Here is a 13,731-nt window from a genome sequence, read left to right as displayed (position 1 = left end):
TTGGGGACAATGAAATCATTTTCCAAGATGACAATGCATCATGCGACAGAGCTAAAACTGTTAAAGCATTCCTTGGAGAAAGACTCATCCAGTCAATGTCATGGCCTGCAAATAGCCCAGATCTCAACCCTATTGAAAACCTGTGGTGGAAATTGGGAAAAAAAATGGTCGACAGCAAGGCTCCAACCTGCAAGTATGATCTGGCAACTGCAATCAAAGAAAGTTGGCACCAAATTGATAAAGAATACTCATCAAGTCCATGCCTCAGAGACTGCAAGCTGTCATAAAAGCCAGAGGTGGTACAACTAAATACGAGAGACGTGTTATTTCTTTGTTTCTCATTATTCCGTACATTTTTCCTCAGAATGAGGATGATTGAAGTAATAATAAATAAATAATACATTTTATTTATAGAGCGCTTTTACCGGTGCTCAAAGGCGCTTTACAGTTGAGGGAAAAAAATAAATAAAACTCACACAACGTGAGCAGTACAAAACAATAGAGGAAAGAATTACACATTAAAAGCTAGTTTAAAAAGGTGAGTTTTTAACAATTTTTTGAATGTGGGAAGATCAGAACAGGTGCGGATGGTTTTAGGGAGTGCGTTCCAAAGTGAGGGGGCAGCAATGGAGAAGGCTCTGTCCCCCCAAGTACGGTGTGTTATTTGCGGGGGCAGTGCGAGAATGTTTCCATTAGATGAACGGAGGTGACGGGAGGGGGTGTGGGGACAGAGAAGGTCCGTGAGGTAAGGAGGAGCCAAGTTATTGAGTGCTTTGTATGTGAGAAGGATGATTTTGAAATTTATCCTGTGTGAGATGGGAAGCCAGTGCAGTTTGTGAAGGACGGGGGTAATGTGATTCCTGTAGGGGGTACGGGTGAGAAGGCGTGCAGCGGAGTTCTGGATATATTGTAGTTTATTGAGGAGTTTGGCTGGAGATCCGAAAAGAATGCTGTTACAATAATCGAGTCTGGAGGTGACGAATGCATGTATGAGGGTTTCTGCAGCAGAGTAGGTGAGGGAGGGGCGGAGGCGGGCTATGTTCTTAAGGTGGAAGAAGGCGGTTCTGGTGATGTGGTTGATGTGCTGATCGAATCTTAGTTTATTGTCGAAGATGATACCTAAGTTGCGGGAGTGTGTTGAGATAGGGAGGGTGCAGTTGTCGATGGTAAGGGAGAATTGACTGTTTTTGATGTGAGCTGTAGGGTCTATGATGATTATGTCAGATTTGTTGCTGTTGAGTTGAAGGTAGTTAAGTTGCATCCAGGATTTGATTTCGCTGAAGCAGTTGTGGAGTGTAGTTTTAGTGCTGTGTGAGATGGTTTTAGTGGAGATGTATATTTGGATGTCATCGGCGTAGCAGTGAAATTGCAGTCCAAATTTGCGGATGATCTGACCAAGGGGGAGGATGTAAAGAATGAAGAGGAGGGGGCCAAGAACGGAACCTTGGGGGACACCTTGTGGTAGGGAAGCAGCAGGGGACGTGCAGTTGTTAATGCTGATGAATTGTTGTCGGCCAGTGAGGTAGGAGTGGAACCAGGAAAGTGCAGTGCCAGTGATATGTAGTGATTCTATTCGGGAGAGCAGGATGGTGTGGTTGATTGTGTCAAAAGCAGCAGTGAGGTCCAGGAGGATGAGGATGGTGAGTTGTCCGGAGTCCGAGGAGAGGAGGATGTCGTTGGTTACTTTGAGAAGTGCTGTTTCGGTGCTATGTTGTGAGCGGAAGCCAGATTGGAAAAGTTCAAATAGCTTATTGTCGGTAAGGTGGGTTCGGAGTTGTGACGCAACTGCCCTTTCCGGTATTTTTGATAGAAAAGGCAGATTTGAAATGGGCCGGTAGTTGGTCGGGATGTCGGGGTCTAAACCTGTTTTCTTTATGATCGGCGTGATGGCAGCCAGTTTGAGAAGTTTGGGGACAGAGCCAGAGCGTAGGGAGGTGTTAATGATATCAGTAATAAGTGAGGAGATGACGGGAAGACAGTCTTTTATTAGAACAGAGGGAATGGGATCTAGGGTGCAGGTGGCAGTTTTCATTCCAGACATAATGGTTGTAAGTTGAGTGGATGTTATTGGAGAAAGCTCAGTGAGTTCCTGGATAGTTGTGGGCGTAGAGGCAGATGGTAAAAAAGATGGAGGGGAAGGTGGAGCAGTAGACTGGATCCTGGAGGTGTTTAGGTTACTGTAAATGTTGTCTATTTTTGTTTGGAAAGATGAGAGAAATAATAAACACTTTTCAGGAGTGAATGAAGTAGAGGTGTTGTCATGCGGTTTGAGCATTGAGTTGATGGTGGAAAAGAGAGCCTTAGAATTGTTGGAGGCAGAACGAATAATGTTGGCATAGTGGGTGGTTCGGGCAGTGTTGATTGCTTCTTTGTATTGCAGTAAGTGGTCTTTGTATGCTAGTAGATGAACTGTTAAGCCGGTTTTCTTATGGAGTCTTTCGAGTTGTCTTTTCCTGGTCTTCATCAGGCGGAGAGTGGGTGTATACCAAGGGGCAGAGTGAGTAAAGGAGACTGTTTTTGTTTTAAGGGGGGCAAGCTGATTTAAGCAGGAAGAGAGTATGGTGTCATAATATTTTACCAGGATAGTGGGGTCATTAGTTGACGGGGGGGGCGAGGTGGATAGATAGTTGGTGAGTGAGGCTGTTAAAGCTGTGGGAGAGATGGATTTAAGATTCCTGAAAATTATCGTGCGGTTTTGTTTGGTAATGGGAATAGGAGTGTCTATGTCCATAGTGATAGCTAGGTGATCAGAGATGTGAAGGTTATAGCTGTTTAAGTGCTGGATATTAAGATTAGTGGAGCAGACTAAATCGAGTATGTGACCATGACTGTGTGTGGTTAAATTAATATGCTGAGTGAAATTCAGGCATTGTAGTAGATCAAGAAATTCAGTGGCCAGTTTATTGTTAGTGCTGCCAATGTGCAGATTAAAATCACCAAGGAGAAGAATTGAGGGAGAGATGGCAAACAACTGGGTTAGTAGATCAGTAAGGTCAGAGATAAAGGAGGGGTGTGGTTTGGGGGGACGGTAAATGGTGGCAGCAACCAGGGGACTAGGGCCGGAGAGTTTGAAGATCAGGTGTTCAAATGAGGGGACGGATGGAATAGAGATGGCAGTTGTCTTGATAGTCTTCCGGTATATGACAGCAATGCCTCCACCTCGGCCAACAGAGCGGGGTTTGTCCAAGTATGTGAATCCAGTGGGAGTGATTTGATTCAGAGAAAGATATTCTAACGGTTTTTGCCATGTTTCAGTAAGGCAGAGGAAGTCTAGGTTCCTATCTGTTATGAATTCATTGAGAATCATTGTTTTGTTATTGAATGATCGGGAGTTCAATAACGCCAATTTCAGGATGTTTTGTTTTATAAGGGGTAGTGGTGATATGGGAATTGGACAGAGGTTGGCTGAATTGATCTGTCTTGATTTGACTACATGGCGCCGCCTGTGGGTGATGACGGTTTTAATTTGATTTACAGGTAGAGATTGTAGCGACAGAGGGGGCCAAACAGGGGCGCTGATGGACGGAAACCGGTACTGTGATGTCGTCGGATTTATGTGATGGGAGGGGTCGCAGGAGTTTAACAGTCATGCTGTGAGAACACGTGTGGATGTTTGGATAGCGTAATGGAGATTTCCTGTGAGCATTTCCGATCCCATCCTATTTGGGTGGATACGATCCCGATTGAAGAGGGAAGTGCGGTTCCAGAAGAGATTGAAGTTATCTATGAAGTTAATATTGCGGCTGATACAGGTTGACTGGAGCCAGGTGTGAAGACTGAGAATTCTGCTGAAGCGCTCTACACCACGTGACATGGTAGGAATCGGGCCAGAGATAAAAACGAGTTTCCCACAGTTAGTTAAATAGTCAAAAAGGGCTAAAAAGTGTTGTTTTGTCATTTCTGAATTTTTGTGGGAAGTATCATTTGAGCCAATGTGAACAACAATCCTGTTGACAGTGGATGGGAGAGAGCATAACAGTGGCGGGAGTTTATTTAGTAGTTCAGGGACTGTGGCGCCAGGATAACATTTTGTGATTGAATTGTAAAACCGTACATTTCGGATTATTGAATCTCCCACTATTAAGGTGTTCGGGGTGAAAAGGGGACGAGGGGGAGATTGCACGTGGGTCATTTTGGAGGCGGCTGAGTTGGCGTTGTGAGGAGAAGACGTGATGGTGGTGGGGGGGGGGTTCCGTGACGTGGATAGGCTTCCCTGCCGTCGACTGTAGGCAGGGGGTTGTTGTAGAGAGGCGAAGCGGAGGTGTTCTCAGGTGTTTCTGGGAGGGAGGATGAGTGGGTAGCTTCGGCTTTGACGTAGGGGGCGGGCAGCCATTTTGAAACGCAGCGCCGTTATCCTCGTCGAGAATCGAGAATCTATTATATAGTGTGATTGCGGTGGGTAGCGGAGTACTTTTATGACGAGGTGGAGGTGTATTTTTATGGTGAGTATGTTCCGATTCGTTTCGCCTGTATCCGGAAGCAGGAGTGAAGCTGGCCAGTGTTTTTGGCTTTGCGCCAAGGTGGGACCAGTGAGCAGCTGCTGCAGTGGACGGACTTTTCGGTGAGGTGATTGGAACAGTTGAGTCGAGTTCTGCAGTGGGCGATGAATTTTTTGCGGGGCCTAGAGCGACGACCATCGAATCAAGAAGTTGCTCGTCTTCCCTCAGAAGGTGGAGCAAGGAGATTCTTCCCTCCAACTCTGTAATCTTTTGGCTGAGTCGATGGCAACTATCACAGCCAGGCGAGGTCAGTGGAGCCATTTTTACGTTGTTTAAGAGCTCAAGTGAAGGATGAAGTGATTCCATACTTGTTTCCCTGCACTTGTGCTATAAAAGTACCATTTACTGACCACCACAATGTTTTTTTATTCATTTCTTTCAGTGTTTCTGAATGCTAAATGCACTTTTGAACTAATTATTTTTTTCAAGCTCTTTATCTGAGTTTGTTCTACATAACATGTCTGAGAGTGCTCGTCCGAAACGGGTGGTTCCATACTTTTTGCTAGGGGTTGTACATACGTCTTGCTGCCTAGTGTACATTGGAGTCTAACCTGGTAGACAAGAGGGTAGCCTCCCTCTGCCTAGGTGGGGGATCCTAACTGTTGTTTGTGCTAATGTACCAAACAGTAGCAGCTCAGAGTATCCACCCTTTTTGGAGTCCTTTGAGCTGGTGCCAGGGAGTATGTTTCTAGGGACTCCCTTGTTCTGATGGGGGACTTTAATGCTCACATGGGCAATGACAGTGGGACCTGGAGGGGCGTGATAGAGCCCGGCAGACCCAAGCGTTTTGTGAGGGTTTGCTGGAAACGCCTGGCGGAAACCCCTGTCTGGAGGAGTTTCAATTCCTATCTCTGGTAGAGCTTCACCCATGTCCAGGGAGAAGCAGGGGACATTGAGCCCCAGTGGACCATGTTCCGCGCTTCCATCGCAGAAGAGGTTGACCGTAGCTGCGCCCGCAAGGTGGTCTGGGCCCGTCGTGTCAGCAATCCCAGAACCCGCTGGTGGACAGCAGTGGTGAGGGATGCCGTCAAGCTGAAGGAGTCCTATTGCGCCTTTTTGGCCTGCGGGACTCCAGAGGCAGTTGATGGGTATCGACTGGCCAAGCAACATGCTTCTCTGGTGGTCACTGAGGCAAAAAACGCAGGCATACGAGGAGTTTGCTAAAGCCTTCGAGAACGACATCAGGACTTCTTCAAAGAAAATTTGGTCCATCGCTCAGCATCTCAGGAAGTGAAAGCATTGCACCACCATCACTGTGCATAGTGTGTTTGGGGCGCTGCAGACTTCAATCTGGGATGTTGTGAGTTGGTGGGCCAAATACTTTATACTTTATACTCGGTTATACTTTATACTCCTCGACATTAGCAACACACCTTCCCATGAGGAAGCAGAGCCTTGGGACTCCGAGGTGGGTCCTACCACCTACGGGGTTGAAGTCACTGAGGTGATTAAAAAGCTCCTCAGCAGCAAAGTGGGATGAAGACTCTCGATGTTAAGGGGTTGTCTTTGTTGACACACCTCTGCAACATCGCGTGGACAACGGGGACAGTGCCTCTGGATTTTTTTTCTCTTTCATGGAATCGCTAAGTTGGCTCTTTTATTAACATATTCACAGGAAGCATTGGGTGGGAGTGGGGCCAAGAGGAGAGGAGTCAGTCGCGGTCTTGTTGAATCAAATGATGATAAGGTAAGTGGACTATTTTTGTTATAGATGTACCGAAAGCAAAATTCTTGGCCAGAACCGAAAACCGTATATTGGAAATACTTGGCCGTTCCAATGATGACACACTTTGTGGACAGTATTTTTGTGATTCTAATTTGCATTACCACACTGATTGGTGTTAAGAACAACATTTGAAAAGTGTATATATATTTTTAAAATTTAACTTAATCTTATGACAATTTTTTCACGACTTTAAAATGGCTACAATCTTTTTGTGATTTTTTTTTCTTTTAAAATATTTTGTTTAATTTTTCAATCCTGGCAAGTTTTTATTTTTACTGTGCCAGAATAGTTTGATAGGCAGCAAGCTATGCTGTATGTGTCAGGTGTTCACCTGACTTACCTCAATTATGAGGACACCCGTTTTTTAGTCTCCCCTCCCCCACCTCCATATTTAACGTTGATCAGGCAGTACGCTAATATGTGTGTCAGGTGTTCACCTGACTTACCTCCATTATGAGGACACCTATTTTTTTAGTCTTCCCTCGCCCACATACATATTTAACGTTGATCAGGCAGTACGCTAATATGTGTGTCAGGTGTTCACCTGACTTACCTCCATTATGAGGAAACCTATTTTTTTAGTCTCCCCTCCCCCACCTACATATTTAACGTTGATCAGGCAGTAGGCGAAGATGTGTGTGTCAGGTGTTCACCACCTACATATTTAACGTTGATCAGGCAGTACGCGAAGATGTGTGTGTCAGGTGTTCACCTGACTTACCTCCATTATGAGGACACCATTTTTTTTTTGTCTCCCCTCCCCCACCTTCATATTTAATGTTGATCAGGCAGTACGCTAAGATGTGTGTATGTGTGTATGTGTCTGCAGTTTACCCGACACGCCTGCATTATGAGGAGACCTTTAATTATAAAACACCTATTGGTTTTCCCTCATTAGATTTAACATGTTGGTTTGGTGAAAATAAAACCTTTATTGGCTCCATGATCCCATAAATCTTTCAGAAGCTCTGGAATAATACATACTTTAGCCTTACAATGAATTATTTTTATATTATATTGTTTATTGAATAAAAAATATTTTTTTCTATTTCAAGTACTCTCTAATTTTTGTTTATTAACTCATCCACAGGAATCTGTGGCCGGCATTGAGGCCGAGATGACAGGAGTCAGTCCTGGTGTTGGATCATTCAAGGATGATACAGTGAGTTGACTGTATTATTGTGGTGTCATGCTTTTGAATTCAATAATAATTTAGCTTTGTTTGGCCATATGAAGATGCTCAAGAACGACGTAACTACTTGATACAGATTAGGACAGCCGGGAAGCAGTCCTGTGAGGACAGGGACATACAGTGGGGCAAATAAGTATTTATTCAACCACTAATTGTGCAAGTTCCCCCACTTGAAAATATTAGAGAGGCCTGTAATTGTCAACATGGTTAAACCTCAACCATGAGAGACAGAAATTGGAAATAAAACAAACTCACATTGTTTGATTTTTAAAGAATTTATTTGCAAATCATGGTGGAAAATAAGTATTTGGTCAATACCAAAAGTTCATCTCAATACTTTGTTATGTACCCTTTGTTGACAATAACGGAGGTCAAACGTTTTCTGTAACTCTTCACAAGTTTTTCACACACTGTTGCTGGTATTTTGGCCCATTTCTCCATCCAGATCTCCTCTAGAGCAGTGATGTTTTGGGGCTGTTGTTGGCAACACAGACTTTCAGCTCCCTCCGCAGATTTTCTATGGGGTTGAGACCTGGAGACTGGCTAGGCCACTCCAGGACCTTGAAATGCTTCTTACGAAGCCACTCCTTTGTTGCCCTGGCTTTGTGTTTGGGATCATTGTCATGCTGAAAGACCCAGCCACGTCTCATCTTCAATGCCCTTGCTGATGGAAGGAGATTTTCACTCAAAATCTCTCAATACATGACCCCATTCATTCTTTCCTTTACACAGATCAGTCGTCCTGGTCCCTTTGCAGAAAAACAGCCCCAAAGCATGATGTTTCCACCCCCATGCTTCACAGTGGGTATGGTGCAATTCAATATTCTTTTTCCTCCAAATACGAGAACCTGTGTTTCTACCAAAAAGTTCTATTTTGGTTTCATCTGACCATGACAAATTCTCCCAGTCCTCTTCTGGATCATCCAAATGCTCTCTAGCGAACCTCAGACGGACCTGGACGTGTACTTTCTTCAGCAGGGCGACACGTCTGGCAGTGCAGGATTTGAGTCCCTGGCGGCGCATTGTGTTACTGATGGTAGCCTTTGTTACTGTGGCCCCAGGTCTCTGTAGGTCATTCACTATGTCCCCCCGTGTGGTTCTGGGATTTTTGCTCCCCGTTCTTGTTTTCATTTTGACGCCACGGGGTGAGGAGGGAGTTGAAAGTCCGTGTTGCCCAACGACAGCCCCAAAACATCACTGCTCTAGAGAAGATCTGCATGGAGGAATGGGCCAAAATACCAGCAACAGTGTGTGAAAAGCTTGTGAAGAGTTACAGAAAACGTTTGGCCTCCGTTATTGCCAACAAAAGGTACAAAACAAAGTATTGTGATGAACTTTTGGTATACACCAAATACTTAGGCCAAACGTTTTCTGTAACTCTTCACAAGCTTTTGATACTTATTTTCTATATTTTACTTATTTTCCACCACGATTTGCAAATAAATTCTTTAAAAATCAAACAATGTGATTTTCTGTTTTTTTTCCCCACATTCTGTCTCTCATGGTTGAGGTTTACCCATGTTGACAATTACAGGCCTCTCTAATATTTTCAAGTGGGAGAACTTGCACAATTAGTGGTTGACTATATACTTATTTGCCCCACTGTACTTAATCGATCGGACAACAAGATAGTGTGTCAGGTGTTCATGTGATGTACTTGATTTTTGCAGGCACTTCTCTTTCCTGTGTTTAAATGTTTCAATACAGTTGTACCTCTAGATATGAATTTAATTTGTTGCAGGACTTTAAGATGAAATGGTCATATGTCGAGCGGGATTTCCCAAAAGAATACTTAATACTATAATTGGGTTAATTCGTTTCAAAGCCCAAAAACGATGAGAAAAGTGATTAATTAGATTACTCACAACTGACAAAAATGACGCTGTTATTAACAACACTGGTTATGTGGACTTCTGATCTGCCAGCTTGTTGTCTTCTGTCACCTTCTAAAATTACAACTGGCTGACGACTCTTCAGGTGTTCATTCGTGGCCGACAAGCTTGGCATTGCAGACTGCACACGATAGTATAGACCCTACCCACCTACGTCACAAAACCACGTGCTCGCTGTATGGTTCCGCCCACTTGTCCGTCATTTTGACTCTGTATTAGCATTGTTTGCAATTGATGGCGGAATTTAAAATGCATTTCATGGAAGACCCGGTGCTTTCTGATGCCGCAAACTCACTGGATCTGTTGCATAAAAGGCGTTATGAGGAAAAGCTTCGTTCTATACAGTCGCCAGATCCATATTTGATGCCCAAATCGATGTTTTTCGACCCACTGTCTTCGCCCTGTCTGCCTGACATCTGCTACGCAGATATTTACAATTATCTTGTCCACATTAAATCAGCCTATTCTCACGAAAATATGAAAAACTTCAAGAGCTTGGAGGCTTATAAATACTTCGTTGCTGGTTGGGTGAAACAGGTCCTCGTCCACGAAAATTCGGCAGGAATCTATCTTGTGCTTGGAAAGGTGAGTTACGAAATTTTCAATTCAAAATCTTTTGTTATTGCTAACATCCACTGTCAAGTCTAATGTATTTCATGTCGTTTGTCAATGGAGTTAAGGCTTTTAATGTTTATATGGTTTAGCGATAGCACTCTCACTACATACATACGTGTATGTTGTCGGCGATTAGCCTAGCAATGATCTTAATTGTGGTTATTTGTCAGCCCCGTAGACGAGGCCAGTTTCTTTCACTTGGTACCAGCTAAATATTATTCAAAAAATAACGATGGTGGAAGAAAGGGAAGTCACAAACATCTTGAATTTGAAACTATGTCGTACTACGTCGTATGTTGTCGGCGATTAGCCTCGCAATGATGTTAATTGTGGTTATTTGTCAGCCCCATAGACGAGGCCAGTTTCTTTCACTTGGTACCAGCTAAATATTATTCAAAAAATAACGATGGTGGAAGAAAGGGAAGTCACAAACATCTTGAATTTGAAACTATGTCGTACTACGTCGTATGTTGTCGGCGATTAGCCTCGCAATTATCTTAATTGTGGTTATTTGTCAGCCCAAAACCCTCTAAGTATATCTTAAATGCATCTTACCGGATATAAAATGACTACTGCATAGTCTGTGGTGATTTTTGTTGCCCAGTTTTCACGTCGAATTGCAGCCGTCCATTTCGCTCTCTTTGGATCCCTCGGAATACGGTAAAACTTCAAGTCTCTCCTTCCATCTTCTCTGTTAGTGCAACCAACAGCCACACACGCCTTCACCATTTTGATTATTAATGTTAAGGAGCAGAAAAACACGCCGTAAATAGGAGAAATGTACGTAGCCGTAACAGGTTAGCACTATGTTTTGACGGACAAGTGGGCGGTACCATTCAGGAGAGCGGAGTTGTGACGTCACGTGGGTAGGGTCTATACCCTCCTTTGTTTCGTTGAAATAAGTCCATGCTTTGGCTACAATGGTGTGCTTTTTTGGCTTTGTGTCACTTTACCCGCTTGCGCTCCGCCATCCGAAACTTTCTACATATATACTGTATATATTTTTTTTTAACCCTTTATTAACCGTCGACGGAATGGTGTGCTCGTCGACACATTTGTCATTGACGACGTCGACTAGTCGGGACAGCTCTAATCTCTTTATCCTTAATCCATATCAGCAAAAGGTGTTTAATTTCCTCCGACATTTAGAGAGAATAGTTGCCCCCTTGGATGCGTTGACCATTTAGATGGCTTCCATCTGCTTGAGGACCTTCCAGATCATAGACATACAGTAGGGCAAATAGGTATTTAGTCAACCACTAATTGTGCGAGTTCTCCCACTTGAAAATATTAGAGAGGCCTGTAATTGTCAACATGGGTAAACCTCAACCATGAGAGACAGAATGTGGAAAAAAAAAAAAAAAGAAAATCAGTTTTTTTTTTTAAGAATTCATTTGCAAATCATGGTGGAAAATAAGTATTTGGTCAATATCAAAAGTTCATCTCAATACTTTGTTATGTACCCTTTGTTGGCAATAACGGAGGCCAAACGTTTTCTGTAACTCTTCACAAGCTTTTGACCAAATAATTATTTTCCACCACGATTTGCAATTAATTCTTTAAAAATCAAACAATGTGATTTTCTGTTTTTTTTATCCTTTCCACATTCTGTCTCTCTTGGTTGAGGTTTACCCATGTTGACAATTACAGGCCTCTCTAATATTTTCAAGTGGGAGAAGTTGCCCAATTAGTGGTTGACTAAATACTTATTTGCCCCACTGTATTCCTGTCGTGTTGAACCCTCTTTTTTTATTGTCATACTTCTTTTTTTTTTTTTTTAGTGCTACCATAGAATGTTTGGTGCAGTTCTCAGTGCTTTGGAAAATTGTGAAGACTGCACTGGGCCTGTCTCCAGTTTAAAATGGATTGGGGTAACATGCAAATGTTTGTATTTTTCATTACTTAAACAGATCTTTTATTAATAGTTACTGAAAATATTTGTTAAACTAAAGCAAAAATGTTCACATAACTTTAATGGTTCTTTTAAATGTGCTTTTAGTATGTTCAAGATCATGGCATAAATCCTGTTTTTTGAAGAATTCATCACTGGTATGTTTGTCTTCATAAGCATTTGAACATTTGCTCCAAACTGTTTGATATTTGAATTCTGACAAATATGACTTAAGTCAAACTTTTTGTTTGTTTGTTTGTTTGCTGTATATGATGCTACTAAGTCTTGGGATCATGTTTCTGACTCTGAAATCAGTGATTCAGCTTCAGATGATGTCTATCTTCCATCAAGAAGCTCTGATGGATCCAGCTCTGATTTTCCTACTGACACTGAAAAAGAGAAAAACATTACTGGAGAAGTTGCAGAATGTGTAAAAGAAAGTATGAGCATAATCAGGAGGTAATAAATAGGCATAGTAGATCACTGAAAGTCAGAAGAAGAGCTGGACCATCAAAAGTCTCTGAGGATTCCAAAAAGTATGTCCATTGTACATATTGCAAAGTTTCACACATAAGTCGCACCCCCAGCCAAATTATGAAAAAAACTGACTTATAGTCCGAAAAATACGGTACTATATTTATTCATACCTTTGTATACTACTTTTATTCAATACTTTGTACAGTAATTACTACATTTATTCATACCATTGTACACTACTTTTATACACTACTTTGTACACTACCTTTGTTAACTACTTTTGTACACTACATTTGTACACTAGCAAGTTTTAAGCATGCTGAAATTGTCCCCACCAACTTTGAAGTAAACTTATTTGCTTTATATCATGAGTTCATTTACACTTATAACTACATTTATTCAATACCTTCGTGCAATACTTATATACACTATTTTGTACACTACATTTGTTCACTACTTTTGTACACTTTTAAATTTGGGTCATTTTAATATAGAAGTGGTCAATTTAAAATTTAAAAAAAATATTACAAGAATAGAGTCAATTGAAACTAATATAACAAAAAAAGTTCTGAGACAAGTTGAAGACAGTTGGGTCTTTTTCTTCAATGTTATGACTTACATTGGGCATTTACTGTTTTTTACACATTGTACAAATGATGCAGTTTTGATCAATAACAATGGTTTACAACAGAAATGACACAAAATTGGAAGTCAAACAACTCAGAACAGGACACACTATCGCTTAAAGACAAACAGATTGAACGAACACCACCAAATAACTTGTTTACAGCGCGTCAGACAGAGACCCTCACTCCCCTCATTGTAACTTGATACTCACAGAACAGCGAGTGCGATGTGGCGTCGTCGCTATCCGATGGTTGAGCAAAGAGGATGTCTGCCTCGGATCTTTCTGTTGAACTGCTGCTGCTGCCACTAGGAGGCTCAGCCTCTCTGTTGGCCTCACTCGGACCACAACACTTTAAGGGCTCACCAGACCACTTGGGGATGTCAACCACCTCCACTTTAACATATGGAGGGTCCTCCTCCATTTTGAGGACATTAGGTTGTTGCTGCTCCTCAATGTAGGGGTTCTCAACTCTTATGAAATACTCATCCCACTCATCTTTAATGTGGACGAATTCTTCCTCCTCCTTCTTGATGAATTGCGACTCTTCCTCCTCCTCTTCTCCAATGCGAGCAGACTCCTGGCGTTCAGGACAATGCGCTTGACTGGCATCTGCAAGACCATAAACACACATGGGCCAGATCTTATTTATTCATTTGACATATTCTGTCCCCAAAATATTTATTGCCTCAGAAATATTCTTCCTACTTTGTATTTATCCGTATTTTGTGATAATCTACCACGACACTGCTTGATATCACATTTAAAAATTATGTATATATTTTTTACCAATCCTGTTCAGCTGCTTTGACAC

At 42.3% G+C, this 13,731-nt stretch overlaps 1 protein-coding gene across 10 annotated transcripts in view; it reads right to left on the bottom strand.

Moving 5' to 3' along the window:
- LOC130911282 (zinc finger protein 260-like) overlaps positions 1-13,731 on the bottom strand; it is a 172,613-nt gene that overhangs the window by 133,524 nt on the left and 25,358 nt on the right. For all 10 annotated transcript variants that reach the window (XM_057829130.1, XM_057829134.1, XM_057829127.1 and 7 more), the window contains exon 2: positions 13,131-13,529. In XM_057829130.1, coding sequence (XP_057685113.1) covers positions 13,131-13,529 — 399 coding nt within the window. The remainder of the gene's footprint in view (positions 1-13,130; positions 13,530-13,731) is intronic.

This window comes from Corythoichthys intestinalis, unplaced genomic scaffold (assembly GCF_030265065.1).
Source record: "Corythoichthys intestinalis isolate RoL2023-P3 unplaced genomic scaffold, ASM3026506v1 HiC_scaffold_24, whole genome shotgun sequence".
Taxonomy (NCBI): Eukaryota; Metazoa; Chordata; class Actinopteri; order Syngnathiformes; family Syngnathidae; genus Corythoichthys; species Corythoichthys intestinalis.
The sequence above is the reverse complement of the archived record's forward strand: the minus strand, read 5'-3'. Positions and strand labels throughout refer to the sequence as shown.